This window comes from Haliotis rubra, unplaced genomic scaffold, assembly GCF_003918875.1.
Source record: "Haliotis rubra isolate DU_JTF1 unplaced genomic scaffold, ASM391887v1 Scf205, whole genome shotgun sequence".
In the NCBI taxonomy this organism is placed as follows: Eukaryota; Metazoa; Mollusca; class Gastropoda; order Lepetellida; family Haliotidae; genus Haliotis; species Haliotis rubra.
Genome location: NW_025766059.1, coordinates 545626 through 572772, shown reverse-complemented (window position 1 = coordinate 572772; position 27147 = coordinate 545626). Strand labels below are relative to the sequence as shown.

Here is a 27147-nt window from a genome sequence, read left to right as displayed (position 1 = left end):
CTTTGGCACCAACTCGAGGAAAGTCAGTTTGAGTGTCACATGCAGACGTGTGGTGGCGCTGAAGTCAATACCTCGTGTGACCACCGTGGGCATCACGAACTGCACGGCATCGCCTCGGCATCGAACGAATAAGTCTCAGAATCTCGTGTTGCCCAATCGCAGCCCACTCTGCCTATAGTGCCTGTGCGAGTTGCTGAAGTGTCTAGGGCTGAGGGTTACGGCGTCGCACCCGTCTGTCCAGGGCATCCCACAGATGTTCGATCAGGTTTAAGTCCGGTGATCTTGAGGGCCAGGGGAGCACATTGATGTTGTGGTTCTGGAGGAAGTCTCTAGTGTGACGTGCTGTGTGGGGCCTGGCATTGTCCTGTTGAAACAACTCCCTCTGGCGATCAATGATTGGAAGGAGGTGCGGGCGTAGGATTTCGTCACAGTACCGTTGAGCTGTCAGGTTGCCCTGGATCATCACCAAATCACTTCTCCTACGGCAGGTGATCGCTCCCCACATCATAACACTTTCCCGGTCGAATCTGTCCACCTGTGGAACGCAAGCGTCGGCGAAACGTTCACGTCGACGTCTGTACACCCGCATTCTTCCATCGCGTCGTTCAAAATAGAAATTGTGATTCATCACTGAACCAGATTCTACGCCAATTCGGTAGGTTCTAGGCCTGAACGTTGGTGCACCATTGAAGTCAATATCGACGATGTTGTTGTCGAAGCACAGGGCCAAAATAAGGTCTTCTGGCACGTAAACCAGCCTCTCTCAACCTGTTCCTGACGGTCTGTGCAGAAAGCCTCCTCAATCCGGGTATTTGTCGAGCGGTACTGGTCGCCGTAGCTGTTCGATGACGCAGGTGATGTACCCGGATGTAGCGATCCTGCGCCGCAGTGGTAGCTCGAGGTCGCCCACTACGAGGGGCATCTGCTACCGCATTCTGCCGGCGACATCTCTCCCAGAGCCGTGAAATGGTGCTTTGGTGAACATTCATGCGTCGGGCAACTGCACGTTGAGACTGGCCAGCTTCAAGCAAACCAATGGCGATATGACGGTTGGCTTCACTTAGACGTGGCATTTTGCGTTCGTCAACAATATTCCAAATACAGTGAATAATCGACAGACAGCGATCAACCTTTTATACCCATCATTGAGACTATCTGATTCCCAACATTCACGTGCATTGCATGTGAATTGTGTATTCTGTGACACTACACGCCGAAATTGAAAATCATGCTGTTAAATACGGGTATTTTACGGATGGTGCGTTTTGTTGTGATGTTTCAAAACATAAACACCATAGGACTCATAAACAGAGCAAAACCTTTTGTAAAATGAATCACGTTTTATTTCATTGCTACATGAAATTTCTATTTTCATGATGCGTTTCTTTTTTGGAAGAGTATATATTTACATTAACATCCCGTATCGTCGAAGATCAGTTAATTTATATACAATACGCGCGTTTTCATTCAGTTCAGTCGATCTTTTGTTCAACTTGAACGTTGACGTGCAGACAATTGCCATGGCTGTCAGTTGTCACTGTCGTCCCCGAGACTGTCAACGATGCATCCAGCAACAACACACGATATTAAACAAGGAAAATGTTCAAATATTCAACAGCATCCACGTTCAGGTCGCGCTTAGCCAGTATGTGTTGGACTATTCACATTTATAAATAAAATATCAGTTAAAAGACATGTACAGACCAATGCCACTCTTGAATTGCTGTTTGTGATTTGAGAATGACGAAGCATTGAGCCTGAAACAGGCTTTGTTAAACTTCAACACGCGTTGGTGCACATGCTTTACAACGCCGTGTGTCCCACTGGCGGCATCGAGCTGGGTGTGACAAAAGCAACAAACTTGATATTTAATTGATGAGCTTGTGTTGTGGGGAATAGTCTGTCTTCGGGAACATCATGCATTTTATGTTCTTCTCCAGAACTGTGTGATAGATTGAACCGGAAGAAGTTGCAGTCTTGGTCGTATAAACAGTTGAATCACATGTCTGTTCATGGCAGCAACATGGAGTTAGTGAGTGAGTTATTATTTAACGTCACATCGGCAATATTTCAGCCATATCGTGAATTCAACATCCGACATGTTTCAACAAACAACATTTCAATACACACAATAATAATATATACTAACGGCCCAAAGAAACTTTACAGATATAAAAATTAAATAATTGGAATGAAAAGTAGTTTTAGCTCTGTACTCTCTCCTCTCCGGCAGTACAAACGTTGTCTTCCATCAGTCCTGAACAAGGCGAGACTGCTCTCGTCCCTCTACCAATCACGTCGCTGCCAACGACGTACAGCTCGGACCCATGTCAGTCTCCGACGACGATGTCCAGCGGTCAATAATTGTCCTCGTGGTGGTCGGTATGCTCTAATACCATGAGCCCGGAGTCACCTGCTGACAGTCTGTCATATGACTCGATGACCTAAGGCATTCGTCGCTGATGACGTGACTGAGGAATCGATTTCGGGGCGTAAGGTGCGCAGATACCGGTCTTCGTTAGGGGTAGTAACTCTGGGTCTTCCTGATCTTGGTCTGTCTGAGGTCTGCCCAGTCTGTTGGAAACTTTGCATCGAGTTGGTTATGTACAGCAACACGTGAGCAGCCGAAGATTCTTGCAACCTGGGCGTGGGTGGCCCCGATCTGGACCATTCCGATGGCTCGTTCTCGCTCTGCAGCTGTAAGGCGTGGCATTTCTTTGTGTGTTTCTGTTGCAGTGAATGATGGGCAAGCCTTCAAACCCATTTTATACCCACCATGCCCGTTCAGTTTCATACTGAACGAGTCACGTGATTATAATCTTTTCGCATTTTCACATCTTTACATGTAAAGCATGTGCTTCGACACATCAGTGGTTAACGTACCAAACATATCACATTCGAACCAAACAAGCCAAATCCAAGACACAAATCAAAGTCATTTCAAATAGACGTGGAACTTTTACTCCACTTTAATAACATACCATTTTAAAACAAAATAAAACGACACAAACCAACGACATTATATGATATAAAACCACTTCTGTTTGTCCTATTTGCCTCATCACGAATGTTAAAGCTTTTCGGATTACAGAAAATCGAACTGTAACTGTGTACGAATAAACATAACCCTCGTCAGTGTTTGCTTTTTCAGCGCCTATGTTTAACTGTTGTGAAAGTGAATAAGTGAGTTTAGTTTTTCGTGTGTAAACCTACGAATAGCCCAATGCAAATTATATCTTATTTAATTAATTATACAAAACAAAGCTACGATGGGTGGCTGAAAAGTCTTGAGCCTTACTATGATGGAGTGCCTTCATGTAGTTAGAGAGGGGGGGGGACTTGCATGCATCTAGTCTGTTTTGGGGAAAATGATATAACGAGTTCCATCTCGAGTTTCATTTATAATAAAATCAACATATAATTTAAAATATACAATAAAGCGGATGTTTAGTATGCTATATAAATATTACACTTCGTGGTTCGTCGCTGTACGTTTGACTTTAATCAATCAGTAGTTGATTGAAAAATGATAAAGGTCCACCTCCTTTCTATTTATAGGAAAATCAATAATTTCATTTTTATTACGTATTTAAGCAGCTGTATGGAACGGGGTGCTTAATTGCATTGATTGTGTTCAGTGATAATCAGCTGTGAAACAATTCACCGTATTTATGCATTGGCCTATTTCCAATGGCCTGGTATACATGTATTGTGGCAAATAAATAAATCTAGTGAGGGTTGTCACATAATATAAAGCAAGTGTTCCGCAATTTCAATATACAAATAGCTTTGATTGAAAGTGATAATGCAAGCTTGGCACTTCACAGTATAAAATATTGACAGTAACGCAGTGCAAAAATTGTATAGTTTAGATTCTGCACAGTACAATGCTACCTTCCATTGTAGAAACAGCTGTTGCATTGTCTGATAGTTAACCAACAGAGGTTGACGGAAAAGGGTAAACACAGCAGTATTTATCTCTGCAGGAACATGAACGCTCTGTGACTGAAGCCGTCAATGCACAATGTGCACCAGCCCGAGATATACCAATCCAGATTCGTAATCAGAACCGTGTTCGTGTTTTTTAACGAAACCGTGACCACACCTTCGACCACCACTTCCGGTTGCCTCTGTCAACCAAACGCGAATAACACCGACGCGTGATTGAACGGGGAGAAACTTTACCAAAAGTGATTTTCGTGAACGAGAGCTGTAGGTGGAAAGAGACCATGGGGAAACCGCTGGAAGGAACGATAGAAAAAGTGTATTTGCACATTCCAATCTTGAAATTTGCAGTGGTTACCGTCTCGCTGCCAGCTTTTGCCCTCCTTTTCTGTTTCGTGACAGCATATCTGTTCCGCTTCGACGATGTCAACGACACACAGTGTAATGTAAGTAATGGCTATTTGAGGAAATTTTATTCATTTCCTGTTTACACATTATTCACACTTTCTTGTAAACAAACATCAAAGTTAACAAGTTAACATGCTGTGATTTTGGAAATGTAAAACTTCAACTTATTATTAATTCGAACCCTACTTTTGCATAAACATGATTAGGCTAAATTGATAATTCTTTAAAATGTTTTTGAAACATATTCATGTTATTTCATGAGAGAACAGTCTGATGTATTCTGTGGCGAAGCTTTGTTAGGCTAAAAGCATTTAACCAAAACTGACGTGATTGAGAGTTTTAGTTCAGGCATTAGGATTAGACCAGCTGCCTAGTAATTGTTTCTGACGTAGGTAATGGATCAAGTTCTGTGTTCAGTGTTTGATTAATAATTTATCAGTAATCATGGTAATTGGACCACATTGTTGTCAAGGTGAAATTCTCTGTCAGATAATGCTATAAACTTAAATAACCCTTATGTTATTGTATGCTGCCACATTAACAAGTTCATCACAGTTTTCTTGACTGATAGTTTAATGTTATGGATAATTTCATGATATGCTGTCTATTTGTTTTCGTATGTAACCATGTGAGGGAAGATGGATGTTGAAACTTCAGATTTTGTAGATTCTAAGAAACCAATGAAATACCCACGTTTTCTTCAAAGTATTTTATATCTGTACAATGAATGTAGTCAGTCCAAACCATCCATTTTTCTTACATGTGAGAGAATAATGTTATCACACTGATGTGAATTTTGTTAGGCTTATCATTTTTTATTTTGCTTGCTTTACAGAACTCCATATATCCACAATCTCTCAACTATTAATAGAATATAGACATAAAGAGGAGCAAGATTCTTGTAATATATATATCAATTATTTCCAAAGTATAGATAGGGGTTGGAAGGTATGTCATTCAAACTGGCAGGCACATTTCATACTACTGAGATCATTTGAATATATGTTTCAAAAGTTGTTTGTCCATGTATTTTTCCATTTGGACCAAAGTGACCAATGCTATCATGCTTTTGAAAAGAAACTATATCCCTTACATCCCTGAATCTTTAGGTAAGCATAAAAAAAAAAATAAAAATAAACAATAAAAAGGATGTCTAGTATTCAAGTAAAAACTTGTGAACATCCAAACATGCTGTTTAAGCAGACTGAGAAATACAAATAAGAGCAAGCTATCCATCCACCTGTTGTCCAGTCTTGCATAATATGTAACCAAATCATCAGTTGGTGGGCCCTTGATTGTGTAGATGTTAATTGCCAATAGAGTTAATTGCTATTGTCTTAATTAGCTTGATTATGGCCAGTATTGATCGTGTACATTGTTCCAGATCCTGGATTAAGCAGAGCCTGTGTCAGTGCCTCAGAAATGACTCAGTATTATAACATATCAAAGCACTTATGTTGCATTTCTTTGGGATTTCGCAGTCTACAGAATTCCCATAATGTAAAAATGTTACATGTGTCAGATCAGGAATCACTCACGAAAATGTCACGTATTTGAAAGTTTAATATATGGATCAATCCATTCAGAAATGGTTTGACAAGTTGACACATTGATTAATAATACTATATACTTAGACAATCAACAAAATGTCATTCACAGTATTTCCAGTTGCGTTTACATATAAATGATTGACTTGGGGAATTTGTTTTGTAAGATGTTAATTGTGTAATCAATTTGTATAAATTTCCTTACCAAAGGTGTTTGATGAATATTTTGTAATTCAGTTGTTGAAAAAACTAATTATCTGCAAAAGACTGTTACCTACCTTAAAAAATTCTTCAAAGGATTAAGGCAAATGTATAGTTGTTTCCGTTTTATGTTTCAATACAGTGTTATCAAATACATTGTATAAAAAAAAAGGATAAGGATAAGTAAATTAAAGCCTTCCACAATCCCCACATGGGCACAATGTGTGAAGCTTTCAGTTATCCAATGATATGTGGGTTTTAATGGCCTATCCAGGGATTTATCAGGGATTTCAAACCAAGTTCCTTACGTAAAAAGTTGTTTAGTGTCAATTGCTCAGTGAAATACCAGTTGCCTGTACATAAATATGTTATTAAAGTATTAATGAGTAACATGAATAGGGAAATTGGTGATTCCAATTTTGGAATATAGACTGACATTTGCTGCAGAATAAAGGCTAGATATTGGCTTCATGGGTAATCTACTTAACATGGATGCAGCTATTTTTTTAGTGGGTAAGACCATGTTCTTTGTTCCTGTGGAGTATTACAAAACTTTGAATCTACTTGAATGTTCTTGGTTCTTGACAGTATTTTCAGTAGATTTTCATGTGATTGGAATCCCAGTTTTTGACTGAGATTACGAGTACTATGCCATACTAATCAGAATGTTGCTTGACCCAAGCTTTGGACTTTTGGCTAGGTTTGGAGAATGGTATTTGGAATTACATGCTAACAAAAATGGAATAAGCTTCTCATTCTCATTGCCTTACATTTGGAAATGGGGATAATATTGATTTGGTGCCTGTATGAGAACAATTGGATCATTTGCAAAAATACTTGCATCAATATTACACACACAGATACATTTACATACAATAGTACAATCAATATCGATGCAGAGTGAAATCAATCAATGCCTATGGCATGGTCACAGGCTATCCATACTACTGAAAGCATTGTGCTCACGCAAAGGTATTGACTCATATTTTGTGGAACTCTCATAAAGCGCTGACACTAATGGTTTTTCAATTATTTATTTGTTGACGAGATTAACTATGGTTGTTGTGATGCAAGAGTTGTCTTCTCTTGCTAGATCCTTTTCATAGTGATATCAGTTATAGTTATGGCAAACAAATGTTTAGACTTGTTTATCAGCAACAGTCAGACATATTTGTTTTGTCCACTGTATTACAATGTCACTTTTATCATTATCAACAGACCTGGCAAGTCATTTATGCTTCCTGCTTGCTAATGGTTAAAATATTCGTTGATCATGCTGAAGGCCATATTTCGAGTCGCCACATGGGTACAATGTGTGAAGCCCATTTCTGGTGTTCTCCGGGGTGATATTGCTGTATTATGGCTATAAGCAGCGTAAACGCCAACTCACTCACTCACTCCTGCTTACAAATGATACATATGTTTAGTTCTCATGAAATAGTCATTAAAATACTACTAGCGTACTAACTAAACAATTATTTCAAATCAAAATAAACTGGTAATCATGATAACATATATAGGGTCCATGGAGTTTCATTGTAATGTATTGCAAAACAGCTATCTGTATTGTCTTACATATTGAATATATTGGGAGATAAAGTGATTGACATTGATTGTACATGCACACCCTATTTTCTACACACTGAAGTAAATATTACTGGGCATGGTCAGTCATTTTGTTGTCATGGATACAGGGGAAGTAACACCATGAGAGGAATATCACTTCTGTGTTTCTGTTGGTTTGTTATCAGTTTCGAAGGGAAACATCATTTGTGATTGAATTTCTTTGAGGTTTCAGGATAAATGATACAAATAACTATTTTTCATCCAATATGCCAGAAACAGAAAAAAATATTGCAATTCATATTGCAATAAGGGACCCGTGAAGATCTGAGTTATTGGTCTTCAGTAACCCATGCTTGTCGTAAGAGGTGACTAACAGGATTGGGTGGTCAAGCGCACTGACTTGGTTGACACATGTCATCGTATCCCAGTTGCGTAAATTGATGCTCATGCTGTTGATCACTGGATTGTCTGGTTCAGAATCAATTATTTACCGACCACCACCATGATGGAATATTGCTGAGTGCGGTGTTAAGCATCAAACCAACCAACCAACCAAATGTTTGATAAGGCTATTGTGGTATACCAGTAATACCATGCAGTCCTGAAATGGAAATTGTGATCTCATTAATCATCAGATTCATTAGTATATTCTAGGCTTCACAAATCCAATCTGATTATAGATCCTGGTGCCTAGTTATGTACAGCTATATACATTCTAGGTTCAGAGGACAGATGTGTATATGGACAAATGTTTCTGCAATGTTCACCATGCTTGCTGGTTAAAGATACGATGAGTCAGAATTCTTGCCTGAGTTCAGCAGGGCCTGATCAATTTTTCGTGTGCAGTATAACCTGGTTTACTGAAAGTGGAACCCAGTGTAGTTAACACGATATTTGATTGAAGACCATGCACCTATATTCACACTCCTTATTGACATTGTTAGTTTATGTTGTTTGAGACAGACGTCAGCATATTCCAGCTGTGTCACGCTGGCCTGTTAGTAATCAAGTCTAGGCTTAACCATGTTAACCAGATCAGTTGTTGATGATGCAACCTCCTCCAAATACTTATGTGATGACAAGCCTGAACTTGCTTATTAGCATCAGTAGAATTTACTGCTTCTGTATTTACTATACTATTGTAAGTTAAGCTTGTTAAACAAACAGAATTCCGGCTTGGGACTAAAGCTGCAGTTTTGTGGTGCAATGTCTCCAACAGAAAGTAGCAGTCAACTAAAAGCACATATTCTCAGTTCCCTCTTATGACAAGCATGTTACCTATTCTGTCCTACAGGGCTTATCATATGATGGCATTTTTGTTTGTCTTTGACTACAGTTTTACCTATATTTAAGTACCACGGACGCTTAGAGTGAGTTTAGTTTTATGCCACACTCAGCAATATTCCAGCTATATTAGTATATGGAGGCGGTCTGTAAATAATCGAGTCTGGACCAGACAATTCAGTGACAACAGCATGAGCATTGATCTGCGCAATTGAGAACCAATGACATGTGTCAACCAATTCAGCGAGCCTGACCACCCGATCCCATTAGTCGACTCTTACGACGAGCATGGTTTACTGAAGACCAGTGTTCTAACCCGGACCTTCACGGGTAACAGACGCTTAGACATTGTGACAAAAAATAATTGCTTATGAAAAAGATAGAAATTAAATTTATTATCTGAGATTGCGTGGAGAGTGAACAAAATTAAATCAAATGTCAGTGAAATGCTTTTTAGAACAGTTGCTAGCCAATCACTTGCCGAATTTCATCATCTATTGTCTGTACAAAAAGGTCTGTATTGTACAGTTTCAGACTTCAGTCATGGTGATTGTAGGGGGAGTGGGTGGCAGGGCTGTAAACATTACATGCAGATTGGTCTACAACTATAGATGTTGGTTGGGATGCTAAATGTGGTGAAGACTGTTCTTAGAGTAATTGTCAGCTGGGTTTTACCAAGGGCAGAATTAGAGGGAGATGCTGATGATTAAATTGTGACATAATACATTGTTGTGTTTGTGTTTGCCTAGTTTTGTGTCATCAGTTCCTTCATATTTCAGTATAGTTACTTTATTGCATATATACAAGCACAATTATAGAAATTGTGCTCCATGCATCCTTGCTCAAAAAGTATATCTGCCCCTAATTTTACCTTGTTTACTATAGAGCGAATTGTTTAACCTTTTACCTCATGATACAGTAAGCATTTGGAAGCTGAGTATGTCAAGTTTATTATTCAGAAAAAGGGATTCACAGTGAAAATGTATATATTAATTCCTCAAGTTTTCAGAATCTGTTAGTTGGGCCTATTCCTTGTGGGGATTCTCGGTAGAAAGGGGTCCCCAAGTAACCCATGCTGGTTAAAAGGTTGTGAGTCATTTTGGATCATTGCTCAAGACCACTGGACTGTTGAATCCAGACTTGAGGGGCGGCATTTTTCCACATGGATACAATGTGTGAAGCTCATTTCTGGTGTCCCCGGCCTTGATATTGCTGGAATATTGCTAATAACGGTGTTAAACCATACTCACTCACTCACTGAAGGTCCGAGTTCAATTTTCCACATAGGGGGACAATGTGTGAAGCTCATTTCTGGTGTCTCCGGCCTTGATATTGCTGGAATATTACCAATAGCGGTGTAAAACCATACTCACTCACTCTCTCCCAGACTTGATTATTTACAGGCTACAGTCAAGAATTTATGGATGTCAGCATCTTTATTTTCAAGAAAATGACGTTAAAATAAAGAAGTTGACATTCATATATTCTTGTCTTTATGTGTATCGCTTCTAAATGCCGTTCAGAGATTTGACTGTTGTATAGCTGTAGTATTGACAAGTGCAGTGTTCTACAACAAACTGGTTGGAAGAAAAGATGAATGGCCTTTTTGAAATCTGAGTGTTTTAATGGATCCTAATAGCTCATCAGGGGTGGAAATAACTTTAAAATTCCTAGTGTACTCCGGTACAGTGCAACATGTAAAATCACTTGCCCTGATAATTTGTCCACTATACTGGCCGTTTTCTTGTTGATTTTTTAAAATAAACAACATAATTAACATTGGAAAGTCAACTGGACACCGGTACAGTGTGATATACAAATTTGCTTGCCTGACAGAAAAAATCACTGGACTCAGACGTCGGGCAATGGGTTATTTCCACCCCTGCTCATGATAGAAATTCTACAGGAACAGCTGTGGATATCTGATATTTATTATAACATAAGCTAATTGTTTAAGAGATAAACGTACTGTTTGAAAATTAGATGAATGTTAGACTGAATTGATAGTCTCTAATTTCACTTGAAACCAAACACGTAGGAAAATACTTGACAGACTGTCGAAACTGAACCCTGCAGAATGGGAGAATAGATTCTTTTCCTCATAGACAGACGAATCAGTGTTGTAACTCATCAAGGACTGTTAATGACCTGTGAGTTTCTATCATGATTTCACATGCCTCTTGGGATTCCTTGGAAATTGTTTTCATCATTTCCCACAAGGGCACAATTTGTGAAGCCCATTTCTGGTGTCCCCTGCCGTGATGTTGCTGGAATATTGCGAAAAGCGGCGTAAAACCAAACTCAGTCAGTCAGTGTTTTCATCATTTGGGACAGAATTGTGACCAAGTGTTTTATAAAGGGGACAGAATTGTGACCAAGTGTTTTATAAAGTGTATGGACATGGGTCACCAGCAGTGACAGCCTTGCGGGGAAACCGGCAGAAAGCAGAATTCTGATGGTTCAATTTTTGTCATGTACTTTTTGAACAATGCAAGGGGACATGGGGGAGATTTGGGGTGGCATAAATTTCGTGTTTCGCCTGACAGTTATCTTGCTTAGTTCCGCATTAAAGTGTCGAAGGTGTGACGCCATTTCTTTGGGAAGTGCTTCAAGTTTACTGGATATCTTATATTGTGTAAGCCATTCTAAATGGAAACAAATATACTGTTTACCAGGTAGGCAAATCTTACTAACATTTTGTTGTAGATTTTGTATAAATGGTGATGTTTTTTTACAAGGCTCTCTGATGAGTTAGATATTGTTTGTTTATGGTTGGGGCTGTACATGGTAATTGAGTTTGAATATTCTTATAATAGAAGGTAATATGATAGCGAGGTTCCCTTATAATTGTGGAGGAAGAAATCATGTAATTGTATTTTTCGAGTTTCAATTAATGTTTTATTATTAACATTTCCATCACACGTCTGTTGTGTTGATATCAGCCATGTTGGTGGGCAAGCTGAAGTGAGGCGGCATTGTTGTGTATGTGCGCAGTGAAGCGGTCTTAAAAACAGATGCATTTTCAATCCAAATTGATGGTGTCCAATTATTGATTGTCCAATTATTGGATGTCACCAATTTTGACTTTGGGGTGGAGGGTGGTGGTTTCATCAATTTTGTACACGTTTCTAGTGGGGTCAGCAATTTTGTACATAAAAATATTTAAAAATTATGCTTAAAAAATATTAGAAGGGGGAGGAGGATCATTGATTTTGTACATGACATGCAGGGGGGTCACTTAATGTACATAAATTTTAGGGGGAATCATTCACATTATACATGCTTCTCCATAAAAATCATCATCACCCCCCTGGCCATAACATATGAAAGGTCCCTTACGATCAAAGCCTTGCTACTAAAAGCAAGTATGGCAGTGGTGAAATGCGTCTAATTATGACATTTTCATTCGTTTTGGGACACAGTACCTCTTTACTTGATCTTGTTGATGCTGTTTAAACAAGTGTTCAAAAGGCACTGGAGTACATGTTAAAAAGATCACTTCAGGAAACTATCATTAGTGTTGGAAATCAACCTCAAGATTTGTGGTCATTAATCAACATCATTCAATCAGTGAATTTTATGCTGATTTTAGCAATATTCCATCAATATGATGGCGGGGGACACCAGAAATAGGCTTCACACATTGTACCCATGTGGGGAATCGAACCTGTGCCTACAACGTGAGCCACTGGACTAACCCACCGTCCCATCATTAACTACCTGATAACAAACATTTTGTTGACTGTAAATGCTGATAATCTCTCAGAAGTAACTGAGAATGTTCGAGAGCACCCTGTTGAGTTCTAACTGGTTTTATTTGTTGGTAACTGTGGACTGAAAATGTCTCATTTTACTAATAATTATCAACTTGGAAGTAGAGAGGATGTGTTGATATGTTACATGTGACCCTACCCCCATTCTTTTCATCTTCAAATAACTTGCATGTGTCATCCAAATACTTTTACTAGAGTAGATATTCCATTGAATTGTATTGTCAATAAGGCTGTAACGATTCACTCAGCATATTTGGTGAATCGAACCGTAGCCCTTCATGAATTCAGTTCGTTATTCGTGGTCACCAGAACCGAATATTAACAAATATTTACGATTTTTTTAAGGGAGCATGTTTTACTTGAACCCTTATGTCCTTTCCAAAGTGAGATATGCAAGAATGGAACATGTACTAGCATTGCAGTAGTGCAAGTCATGTTAGTTTGCCAAGACTGCACATGGTACTGTCGATTATAACTATTACATACCAAATTTGAGTGTCATGAGATCACTGATTATTGCTGTGACAAATCAAAACTGTCAACATGGGCGTTCCATATTGTACATCAATCACTTAACTACAATATTGTATTTGTGAATAATTATTCATATTCGTTACCCAATATTCATGATACGTATCATATTCGTCATATAGTGTATTCGTTGCAGCCCTAATTGTCAATACATCCAGAAGCGAGTCCTTTGTAAGTTCATCATCATCAGTTGGGGTTTGGGAAGTCGACAATGTTTATGAATAGTTATTAAAACATGCAGCACTTCTTTAACTTTGCAGGTAGACATATAGGTAAATGATTTCTCCTTGACCTCTGCTTGACCTGAGCTAGTTACAGATGCTCTTCCAACATACACATTTTATCATTGCAGCTAAGTGGAAGTGTCACCAATGGAGTAGTTTCTTGACATACATGTCACTAGTGGTTAGTGAACATTTATCGTAGAAAACATTTTCATAGAAGATATGCATTAAAAGTCTCTGGGTTGGCACTTAAATTTTTAGCCCCAACATTTTTCAGTGCTATGGTCATGACAATCAATAATCAATTTCTTGCATAAAACCTATCAGTAAACATCTTATATTATCAATTGGTGAACCACTAACTTTGCCTACTGTCATATGAACAAGTTTTAGGAGAATTTGAACATTTTATTGGACATATTGGGCTCTTATACTTAATACTTTATATATTTGTTCCTATTTACTATGATGTTTACATATCCTGTATGAAGTCATGTTAGTCAACATGGTCTCTGGTGTGTATGTCAAGATTTCCAGACAAGCTTGCTTTTATCTTTAGCTATGAAAACAAAACATGCCTTCAACACGAAGGCTGACTGATAACTTTATAAGGATCTATTTTCTTAACACATTTCAGCAGAGAAACTCACTATCACCCATCAGTCTTAATCATTGCTATAAAGTATATCACTTTGTCTAGAAATCTCTGACCAAAGAATCAAATTAATTCATTTAATTCTAAAACGTACCAGTCTATGCCAAACACTTTCTTAGTTAACTGTCCTTATTATTCTGATCTTCGGTATGATTTGTATAAAAATGTTAGTACTTTACACCCAAACTTTGCTCAGTTATTAGACACTGAACAAGCTGCACTCCACTGTCATTTTAATCGATATACTGTTGATCCCTGGATTGTCTGGTCCAGACTCAATTATTTACAGACCACTGCCATATAGCTGGAATATTGCTGAGTACGGCGTAAAACCTCACTCACTCACTCACTCACTCACTCACTCACTCACTCACTCACTCACTCACTCACTCACTCACTCACTCACTCACTCACTCACTCACTCACTCACTCACTCACTCACTCACTCACTCACTCACTCACTCACTCACTCACTCACTCACTCACTCACTAATCGATATGTACATTCACGTGACACAAAAATAAACTATTTTGTCTGTCTGTCTTTAACCCTATTCCCTGGATATGAAACTTGACATTATTATCAACAGATCTTAGTGTTAATGACGGGACTCTTGTGAGAAGAGCTTGCCATACCCACAGACATTTTGCACGACTTGTGACTAAAAATGACAGACTGTTAGTGTTACAACATCACCATGATTTTGGTATGTATACCGGGATTCAGATCAATTCATTTCCTAGGACATTTACTCGTCCTCCAAAATGACCAAATGATTGGTTGAAAATCTATTGTAATGATATGGAGGACTGTTAGGACAAAGTCACTAATATAGGTGGTACCAACTTTTATCATTGTGTGTATCACTGTCCAGCCGAAACAAGTAATGCAAATAGAGAACTTTTGCAAGGCCAGGTTAATCAGCTTTCCCAACAACACCAGCGATTTTCACTTGTCATTTTGTGATAAAGTAATGACTGTTGCATCTATATCCAGCAGGAATGGTGCTATTCTCATGCTTCGAGACATCACACCCTCCATGTCAGTGTGGAGTGATCTGGCAATCAGTCTGTACATGAACGTAGTCAGTGTATAATATGTCTGAAGTAGAAGCACCAAGGCGCTGGGTGCTCTTTACATTCATATTCAGCTCAACGTGGGGCACACTTACCTTGCTTAGTGGTGTTGGGAATTGGTTGTAAAAACATGATGGAGGATTGGATCATCCAAACCAAGTGAAGACAAAGATCAGTTAGCGTCATTTCTCAGGGGTTTTTAATATAATGCTCACTAAAACTAGGTCACGCATACCGAACATAAATATTTTCTTCAGTACTAAATTTTTTGTAAAAGACACTGGCCTGTGTGGATAAATTGTCATATATCACATGTTCTTCAATGAATAATACAGAATAAATAATTAGAACAGTTGACATAGTTGAGAACATGAGACTGACCAATAGCATTTGTGTTCAATTATGAAAAATTGTGTTTGGATCAGCGTTTAAAATTCCCGCCTGCCCGACCGTCCGGAACGGTCTATTTTCATCTCGGACGGTCAATTTTAAAAGTAGCCTGTCCGGTGGTCTGGTAGTAGTCAGTTTGAGGTGTTTAAGGTATTATGATAATTATGTTAAACTATTTACGATTGGAAGTTCATTTTACAATAACCAATCACAACACATGTACTTTCAGTTTACCTAAACTCGGTGCATTGCCTGTTAGTGCTAATTAATAAAATTGCGATGCCTGCAAACAATAAAGTATTCAGAAACCTGTTTCTATTTTCATTGTTGAAAACCGGACAAGCAAGTTTGTATCCGGACTGGTAATTTTTTAAAGTTACCAGTCCGGCTGTCTGGCTTGGAATTTTGTGAGATTTAAACACTGGCTTGGATGCTTGATTATAAGGATATTCTGATTTCTTGTTATCATGTTATGTTTTCTTTGTACATGATGTAGGTAAAGAAATGTAGAATGTATGTTTTATCTACAAATACAAGATGGAGATGATCCAGTGTTGAAAATCAGCTTGTGGGTTGTGGTCTGAACCTTTGGAATGGTCTTACCAGACCAGCATAAATTTGACTTGGACTACAGACTAACTAGTGCTGGTTCAGTTATTGGAAACTCCAGTCTATTCCAGAGGGCCAATTTTGTGTAACAACACATATACAGTCTATCCCTTTTGGTTGAAGTGTGTTGAATTATCGGTTGTGTTGAACTCATTGGTTACAACCAATTCTTACTATATTTATCAGTATTTTATTCCAGATTTGTCTAGCTGGATTAGTGGAGGTATTAAATTCCTAATCGTCTTTTTATAGTCTCAATTTTTAGTCCCAAGGGCTAAAAAAAATACATTAAAAGTAACTTTTAGTCCTGTCATTACATCCAGAGTCACATGATCATGTTTATCATGATATCACTTTTTTTCAGTAAAATTCATTATATTGGATGTGAGAAATAGCTGTTCCATTCACTTTCTATCATGTTAATATAAATTTTATTAAAAAAACATGCATCATCAGATGTCTTATGGCTTGGTCAGATGGTAGTAAATCACACGATGTGTCATACCCGGATTATGGTAGTCAAACTGTTACTCAGGTTCTCCGGAGACAGGATTTTTCTGTAGAATATGTAAATTGTGATATTTGCTCCTGGACTGCTAAGATTTGCTGAGGCATGGTATTTGTATAATCAAACTAAATTTCAGCTGTTTAAAAGTGACATGAAACATCTCCCATTGTACATTATTTGGAAACATCTTCCAATGCTTGTATTTCCCTTGTAAGGGTTCAGCTTGTTTCAGCTGTTTAAAAGTGACATGAAACATCTTCCAATGCTCTTGTATTTCCCTTGTAAGGGTTCAGCTTGCATGATGGAAAGTATGGATCAACTGTCAGTAAGTAACATCTGTCTGGGTTGTGTCATGTTAACATGGTTTATGCACAGTAAAGGTGCTGTGAATTAGTTGTTGAATGGAAATAATTGCTTTTTAGAAGAATATTCATGAGAAATATATCTGTCTGAAATATCTTGTGAGTGAGCCAGGTGTTGATGATGCGTCAGGTTGAGTAGGTTCAGTGTCAAGTGCAGCAGCCATGTTGTTTTGTGGCCTGGCAGACGTGGTGAACCTCAGTGCTTCCTTCTTCTTCTGCAGAATTGTGTGTTAGTCGGATAGTCTTTCTTATCATGCTTTAATATATATCCTTTTTATTACATTGACCCGTGAAGGTCTGGGTTCGAATGAACCTTCAATAACACAATGCTTGTCGTAAGAGGCGACTAACGGGGTCGGGTGGTCAGGCTCGCTGACTTGGTTCACACATGTCATCGGTTCCCAATTGCCAGATCGATGCTCATGCTGTTGATCACTGGATTGTCTGGTCCAGACTCGATTATTTCCAGGCCGCCGCCATATAGCTGGAATGTTGCTAAGTGTGGCGTAACTAAACTCACTCACTCACTCATCTTATTACATTGCCTACAAACTAGTTGGCTAAGTCCGTATTCTGCATCTCAGTTTAGTGGTAATTTTATACTGTGACATGTTATCTCATTGGGCTATTGCTACAAAATTGGCAGTTTGTTGCTGTCTAAGTGAAATAATTTTTCACTTTAGATGCTGTTCAAAGCAAGTGTAATGAAATTCACATTGTCGTCCCTGACTCCTCAAAATCCCACCTTATATTTTTTATGAAGTACTTCATAGTGTTTACAAAAACCACTAATCATCCTGGCTGTTTAACCAGGTCAGCAAGAAGCCACTGAGGGCTCTTATCGGTTGAACATCTAGGACTAGGAACATTGAATCATTTATTGCCAACACACCTTTGCTTTCACACATTTCTCCCAGACTGGTCAATACCTTCCTCTCTCGTCCTCCAGGTCGGGGTCCACCTGAATACCAATCACTTTACCAAATGGTCTTTATTCTGGAAAACAATGTAAACATTCTGTTTAGAAATGGTAATATATTGGCAGATTTGGATATCATTGTTAATCTGCCTGAAGGATTGTGGTAATGTTGAGCTGTTCAGATATAGCTGAAAGACTGATGATGTGCTCATACACGTTCTGTAAGAATGGAAGATATCCTCATGTGTACATTGTATCATTTTTGGGTAGGCAGAACAAGCAAAAGGTGTATGTCTTTTTGTTCTGTTGTTATCAGGTTATCATATATTATGTCAAATATGGAAATATTACCAACTGAAGAATTTTACTAATAGTTGTCATAATATCGTCTTATGTTTATATACTTTAAAATGTGAAATCTGTTTCTGTGTAACTCTGACAGTCAGATCAGATTTGTGAACATACATATTCTTGTTTCAAAATTGCCCCAACTTAAAATCGCAGAAATTCAATTTTGGAGCACTGTTAAAGATCTTCTTGTCCATGTGAACAGCTATTTCCCCTGAAAACAGTCCAGCTGACATTCTTTAAAGCACAAAGTATGAAGTATAACTGGGCTCCCATGGGATGCTGGTTAAGTACTAGACCCTAGCAGCGTCATACACAGTGACTAGTTGATTGTCCTCAGTTGATTGTCTGTCAGTATGCCCCGAAGGCATGGGTCTATGTCTATTTTGCCTGTAACAAACATAACATTAAACCAGTTTGGAGTCCATCAAGACCTATGAACTCCCTATTTTTACCACTGCCTTGTATTCAAACACCTGCACAGGTAAATGAGACGTCATGGTAGAAGCCCAGAGTGGTGTCCTACATTAAACACATTCTCTGTGTGATTTAAGGGAAACTTCAGCCCATCAGGAAAAAACCCCTCACATTGTTACAAGCTGTTGTCTTGCTGGAACGAAGCCACTGGTTATGTAAGCGTAAAGTCTTGAGTTGCTCATAGATGTTGATGATTCATCTAAATGTTTTGATATGTAAAGCATAATGGGAAGTAAATGTTATGATCTTGATGATACATGTGTTAGTAAACCCAAGCTGTTTATTCAAAGCAGTATGCAAGTATTTGAAAATAGACTGGGCATTACTTAATTCTGCTTGTCAGTTTCTTTTTTACCTTCTATATCCCAAACTGTTATACCTTAAGTAATACATTGCTAAAGACCTACTTACTGTGGGTCACCATGCTCTTGCTCATTTTCTAGCATTTCCTGCTTTGCTATAAATAGCAGAATCTGCACAGTGACCCCAAGCTTGTATGTTTCTTTGCTATGATATCTAACCGTAACTACATGAAATTTTGAAACATAATGCAGGGGTGGAAATAACTTTAAAATTGCTAGTGTACTCCGGAACAGTGGCACATATAAAGTCACTTGCCCTGATAATTTTTCCACTATACCAGCCGTTTTCTTGTTGAATTTTTAAAATAAACAACATAATTAACATCGGAAAGTCAACTGGACACCAGTACAAATTTGCTTGCCCGACAGAAAAAAACACTGGACTTGGACGTCGGGCAATGGGTGATTTCCACCCCTGTAATGATGAAATGTTGTGATTTCCCTCCCAAAGGTGAATGAGCTTATGAAATAAATGTACTGTAATGGGATGTCTATGGATATTAGCAGGATACAAATTGTACCAGGGCCTCGCAATATTGTTAGTAATGTTACACCTCTCCCAGATAAAGGTTAGTGAGTGAGTATGGTTTTACGCCGCTTTTAACAGTATTCCAGCAATATCAATATAGGGAACACCAGAAATAGGCTTCACACATTGCATATTGTGAGGAATCGAACCCAGATCTTTGGTGTGACAAGCAAACACTTTAACCACTAGGCTAACCCCTCCCCCAACTAATAAAGGGATCAGCAGCCCTTTAATTTACAGGTCAAAAGTGTGTTTTACATTCCTCAATTGCACCTTGATAGTGCTGTAGCTGTCTTTAGTCTATGTTGAAGTATGACATAATCGTTCAGCACTAAGAAGAGAAATGATTGTACAGTCGAGCACCGTTGTCTCGATATTCATGGGACCTTCGAGACATCCAACTAGGGCATATCGTCACATATCACTATGAAAGAAAGCAAAACGCTTCTCAGTATGTTATGATTTGAAACTATAATCAGTTATCAGTAGTGCTTAGTCGTAACAGTGAGTACTTCCTATTTAAATCCTTCTTAATTAATCCTAATTACATAACAAACAAGTGACACCTTCAACTCAATTAGCCCTAATTAATTTACACTACCGCACATTGTGTAAACGTGTGGAAACAACCTCAGTTCAGAGGGATTCTTTCCCATGAAAGGGAGGTGAATATCTAGTTTCTTTGCAAATATCTAGTTATAAGGGTAATTTTGCTTGTTGGGACCCTGAAATTATATCGAGATATCTGAAATATCGAATCATCCGTATCGAGTTAAAACAGCTTGAATAATGATAAATTATGAAGGATTTTGCCGGGACCAAGATGTTATATCGAGACAGCCGATATATCGAGTTATCAGAGTTCGACACAACGGTGCTCGACTGTACTGTGATGCTTGGTTTATCAACACCCTACTGTTGCTGGGCTTCACTGTAGTAAATGTCAAGACCTGTTCCCAGGTCCACCATTGGCACTTCCTCTTCCTTCTCAAGGTCTATAAAGTGATGCAAACATTCATCCTCAGTCTTTCAGCCCAAAGACTAGGCAATGTACCATGTTCACAGTGAATCTAATAAATCCAGGATAAGGATGGGGCTTACTTAAAAGTTGGTTATGAAGCTGATCAGTGGACATATTATACACAAATAATGCACAAATAATGCACAAATAGGCTATGATTGCTATTCTTAAAATAGCTAAATATGGAAATAATTGAAAGAAATGATTTAATCATGCCATCAAAATAATAGATATTTTGTTTTCAATTTCAGGTAACTAATTTCATCCCATCCATTAGTGCTGTGACAGGCATCACCCCCCAGAGTTACTTGTGGAGGATATGTGTTGCCCTCCACTCCACACCACGCTTTGCAGTGGCCGTTATATACTACAACCTGTACAAGAACCTCACAAATGTTGTCAGTAAACAGTACCGGGGACTGTACCTCAAACTTATAGGACTCAATTACTGGCTGAACTTTATAGAAAACTCAACACTTGTCGGTGTAACGTATATCTCCAACAGAGACAACTATCGTAAGTTTCACCAGTATTGAAGTCACTCTTGTTTTTGTTTCTTTATAATTTCACTACAGTTACTATTACCACTGCAATTATATTATCACTTGAATTTCATAGAATGGTTGTGTCATATTTTTCAATTTTAATATTTTTAAGTTAATTTCAGAATCATATCAGTTTCACTATGAAATTGGTTTCAAATGATTCTCAATTGTTAAGTTTTCTTAATTGATATTGAAAATCAAGCAACCTGTTCAAATATTTAACATATGTCTTCACTAGTTATGATAAGAAGTATGACATTTCCACTGATTCAGAGAGAGTATGAGAGGTAGTCAGTCATATGATGTAATTGAAGTTTTGAAAAATAACAATCCCCCCTAAAGTGTGTTTCTGATGAATATTGTTGTGTTTGCAGCTATTCACGAGAAGTTGTTCGTAGTGTTCATGACAGCATCACTGTGCTACATGCTGTTGAACACCATCATATTCAGGTGGACGAGGACATCAGAGAAGTTTTCTGATGATGTGAGTTGATACGAGTGGCCTGTTGGGTGGGTGACTTCCCCTTTTGATTTCCCTGAAGGAAGTCTCTGTTAAACTATTATTGTAATTGTGTTGTCCAAGTTGACCCTGTATTTCAATAAAATGATGGTATTAAATTTCAGTTCATGTCAGTGGTCCTTATGCTGTATATTGTGATCAAACTGTTCCCATTTGTATCATATGCCTAACATAATTTGAGTGGTATATTCTTGATAATTGGGAGTACATCCTGCTATGAGGTAGCTGTTGTCGGACCAGTGGTATTAACATGGGTTTTAACTATTGCCACTGCTCACTGATGACACACATGTCTGTTTGTTTTCAGGAGGAAATCTCCTACAAGCTGAAGAAGATCATGTTTGCTCTTAACTTCCTTTCTACGATGGGCCTGCTGTACTTTTTCGCTCTTCATCGTCTGTATTGTCAGCCAACAGGTCAGTAGGTCAAGGTGATATACAAAGTGAAGATAATGTTTAGAATAGAAGCGATATTAGAGTTCACGAGGATAGTTTGGGCCAAGGTCAAGGTCAGGTTTTAAAAACAACAACTGAAGTCTTTCTTCTGCTTGTGGGAGATTGAGTATTATAATGGCTGTGTTCATTATCCCACTGAAGAAGGACTTTCAGAGTACTACAGAATAACTGATGATCATTGGTTGAGAATGGGAGGACTAGTGAAGAAACAATTGATCACTGAACACAAACAATCTCATTAAACTCTAATTTTTATTTCAAATATGAAATCTTTTTAAGTCAACATCTGAAGAAGCTTCAGTAGAACATCTTATCTGATGAACTCTCAAATATAACAATTTTTCCTTATCCTGACTCATGCTCTTTTGCTTGTCTTCTTCTTCTTGCGAACATAGTGGAACACTTGTATCTCCTTATTTGAAGCTCCCTTCAAAATAAAATCACTAATTGGTACTCACCACGAGTTGCTCCCCTTTGTCTCCCTGGCGGAAAAGGTGTAAGCCACCCTCTGGCCATGTGCTCCACTCTCTCCTTCTTCTACCCAGTGAGCAGGATGTGAGAGCCTTGTGTCTCCTTACACACATATCCTTTGATAATCTCTTAGTTTTTACCTCTTATAGGTTACTATAGAGGTATAGCTAGTATCCTTTACTATTTGTATTGATTAATTATCATTATTTCTACTGTTTATTCCACGTGTATTCGTGATTGTTCAGCTAGCTTTACGTTCATGAAAATCTGTACGATTTGTAGATTACGTTTTCTGCCTCCGATCCACATGTAATATGCCCTAGTTGTTCTCACGCCGTTAATGCGTTTAATTCCGCGTTGCAGTTACTGCATTAATTTATCTCATTCTGCATTTAATAAATATCATCTTTGCGTCTTAAGGCGTGCTGCAGATAGATCACGCAAAACAAGGGCAAAACATGGCAGAGAGTCAGATATTCCTTCCAGTCAGCTGCTAGCGATCGACCCTCTCTCCGCCTGGTGTTCTGCTAGAGACCCCGCGGCAGAGGAACGTGGGGCGCAGTCCGTTACCTCGAAGAAGCGACCGGCCTCCCCAGACATCCCGTCATTGCAGACTAAGTCTAAGAGGGCCTCATCGCCGTCTCAACGCAGATTGAGGACACCCAGGGCAGCGCAGACTTCAAAGGGAAATCTACGAAGACAGCAAGAACTTTCAGCCGAGATCGTTCCAGCAGCAGAGTTGGGCCTCTACGATGATCAGCCGATAATCATCCCCGACTTTACGGTAAGAAGAAGCGACCGGTGTCAGCGACTGTGACTTCTGCAGAGATCTCCATGCAGCCTGATGCCTCTACACCGGCGTCCAGGCGTCATTGATGTGAACCCCATCGCCAGAAAAGGCGCCCGACGAGCCGTCTGAGATCATCCCAGAAGACATGATGGGCAGATTATGAACATCATGGAGGACCACTACAAACTCGCCAAGCAGGGTCCGAACCTTCAGCGAAGGCTCCAAGCGTAGACAACACCCCAGAGGCACCCCCGTCAAGCGTAGCAGCCAAAGGGCGATGTCACCTTCGCGAAGGAAGTCCCGCACCACCTGTAGCCAGAAGGACCTAGATGTACAGCCAGCGAGCGAGGCCTTCTTGGCCCGGAGAGATCATCACCATCTTCGATTTCATCTCTAGATATGGACTCAGACCATCAGACATCACGGAAGCCCAGCGAAGGTCATATCATCGATCCCGGACGGACATAAAATGAAGCCAGCGAAGGCATTCGCGAAAAGACATATGATTCAGATCTTCATCGTCCTAGAAGAACATCGAGGGACTGCCGAAGAGCCAGCGAAGCTATCAACATTCACCTCACAAGTCTCGAGAAGATCATCCCATAGAGCGATCTCCACTCCGTTCATCACCAGAATTCGATCACCCATCAGATCTCCACATAAAGCACAAAAGTCAACTAGATGCGCCACAAACCTCATCAGATATTCAGATAGCTACACGCGAGTCCCGAAGAGCATCTACAATTTATTAATGATGATGGTTTGAGGATGATGGAGGAATCATATTTTCTGATGCAGAGATCACGGTATTGGATGGTCAATAACCTAGATCTCACATCACCATCTAAAAGTGGCAATACAGCTCAGGCGTATTTGATGAAGGAAGATGATCCAGATGCAATCACTCTACCCCGATCGACCGATTGCGGCAGTGCCACAGAATCTAGATGCAGCTTTCCAGAAGCTACGAAAGTTCAGATACCACATCTACCCAACTTTCAAGCCAAGAAGTTCTCCACGCGTAACATGGACTCCTTCTACAAGGCCCAGGACATCGATGAGAACTATAAGATCATCAGCGATGTAAAGAACAAGATTTACAAGATGGATGATGCGCCAGGATTGGCTCATATAGAAACCATGGCCGACGGCATATGTTCTTTGGGTTAAATAGATCTAGGACGGATCAATGAGACTCTTATTACTAGATTCCGATTCCACGACGGAGATGATAGAATGATTTATTCTGCCTTACTTATGCAAAGAAAGATCAGCAGTTTTTAGCGGATCATCTTACATCTGTTTCAGCAGCACTGACCTTAGCTTCGTCGTCAAGGCCTCCTCGCCTCCTGTAATTGGGGAGAACTTTACAGCCCACTTTATACAGCCCGTGGTCGACAACATCCATCTTTGGCGGAGAAATCGCGACAAAGATTAAGCCAAAAGGAAGTCTCTAAGGATTCCAGGAAGTCCTTATGATTAGATCGATGGACACACTAGCCAGCGTCATTCGGTCAGACTTCACAAAAGATACTCAGGCAGATCTAAGTTCGCGGGCCTACAAAGAGCAAGAGACAGGAAGATAGCCAGCTCTAGAGGTAAAGATTCTTTTCGTAGCCCATATGGCAACTATAGAGGAGGATCAGGAAGAGGGCAGGACACCCAGAGGTTCCCGCAATTATAGGCAGCTGAAACACAGGTTCGAACGACTGGAGTCTTCCACCCCAGCCGTTCCAGTACAACCAGCTCAAGTGGGTGGGCGCCTCCAACTACACTGGGAAAACTGGGGAATACTGCAAGATCCTTGCGTCTCCAACATTATTCAACACGGTTTCAGTATCCCTCTACAGGACAAGCCTCCGCTGACAATCAAACCCCCAAGTTGGATTTACAAAGCGCCCAACAACTACCAAAGATAAAAGAGGCTGTCTCATCACTCCCTATCCAAACAGGCCATAGAAGTAATAGATCAAGCAAGCGTCGAACCAGGTTTCTACTCCCCAGTTTTCCCTGGTTCCCAAGAAAAAACTCCGCGAGGAGAAATACAGACTCATCTACAACATGAGCTTTTTCAACAAGAACTATCTCATAAACCACGAGAGTTTAGCATGATACATTTACCTCAGTTAAAGCCAGATGATTAGATCCTATGGACTACATGGGCAGCATAGATCTACAGGATGCCTACTTGCACATCCCCATTCATCCCGATTCAGGAAATACCTACGATTTACTCTAGAAGGGGCTACATTACCAGTGGAAAGTTACTCCCATTGAATATCATCAGCCCCTGGCTATTCCGAGGATAACCGAAACCGATTATCAAATTTCTACATCGTCAAGGGGCTCGCGAGTGCGTTTTACCTCGGCGGCCGGGATACAAATAGATCAAGATCCACTGCGTCTCAAACTACAGTTAAATTACATCATAAAGCTACTAACACAACTAGGTTGGTTAGTAAACTTACGCAAGTCGGACCTAAGTACCATCATGCAAGACCTACAGTTCCTAGGTATTGATTCATCACAAATCGCAACCGTATTATGGTACCAGAAGACCGTTGGCTCAAGATACAACAGACCATTCCACCAGCTCTACTCTCTCCGTTACCACTTTCGACAATGGCAGAGCCTACTAGGTCTTCTCACATCAGCCCAAGACATGACTGTCACAGGCAGATTACAGTTCGTCCCCTACAGGTCCTCATCGCATGCACATCTCAGCGATGTACAACCATTCAGTCTACGAAACATCTCAGACCACATCTACTATGGTGGACCAAGAAATCGAATGTCTGCGAAGGGATTTGTTTAGCAGAGCAGGAATACAAAACCCATCTGTATGTAGGCAGCGTCCTCCAAGGTTGGGGAGCTCATCTCACCAACCACCGCGATATCAGGGTTATGGAATCAGCAAGAATGCAAACTCCATATAAACAGTCTAGAAATGAAAGCTGTAATCAGCCATTCTACATTGGAGCACATTTCTACAAAAATCGCAGCCCTAATGATCCATACAGACAATTCGACAGTGGCGTTCTACATAAACAAGCAAGGCTCAAGCGAGATCGATGAACCTTTTGAACCTAAGCTTTCAACTGTTCGATTTAATACAAGATCTAAATCTACATGTCAAAGCAGTGCACATTCCAGAACCAGAAATATACTAGCAGGCGCGGCTCTCTCGGCCTCATCTACCATCACCGGACAAGAGTGGATGATCAACCGGGGAAATTTTTGCACAGATAATCAAGCAATTAGGGCGCGCGCTAATAGACCTATTAAGCCAGCGCGATTCAACAATCAGCTACCGACATTAAATTGTCACCAGTCCCAGACCCCCAAGCTTGGGCAGCGGGGCGGCTCTAAGTCTATCATGGGAAGGCCTCAATGCGTGCAGCGTTTTCCGCCGCCAGCAATAATACCTCAAGTATTACAGAAAATCAGACAAACACAGAGCCACCACAACTCACTTTGGTCAGCCCTACTGGCCGGCCAGAGCGTGGTTTTCCCATACTAATTCAAGAAATCGGTCAACCAACACTGGAGCTACCCAAGCGGCGCCAAACCTGTTAATTCATCCTCACACCAAACAAGTGCGGAAACCCAGCAATGTTCCAACTACTGCGT

The 27147-nt window shown here is 39.7% G+C and overlaps 1 protein-coding gene across 1 annotated transcript in view; it reads left to right on the top strand.

Moving 5' to 3' along the window:
• The first annotated feature begins 3976 nt into the window (after positions 1-3976).
• Positions 3977-27147, top strand: part of LOC124276063 (post-GPI attachment to proteins factor 2-like) — a 37563-nt gene continuing 14392 nt past the window's right edge. The window contains exons 1-4 of the mRNA XM_046711703.1: positions 3977-4391; positions 20988-21252; positions 21656-21765; positions 22109-22217. Of these exons, the coding sequence (XP_046567659.1) occupies positions 4230-4391; positions 20988-21252; positions 21656-21765; positions 22109-22217 (646 nt within the window). The 5' untranslated portion in view covers positions 3977-4229. The remainder of the gene's footprint in view (positions 4392-20987; positions 21253-21655; positions 21766-22108; positions 22218-27147) is intronic.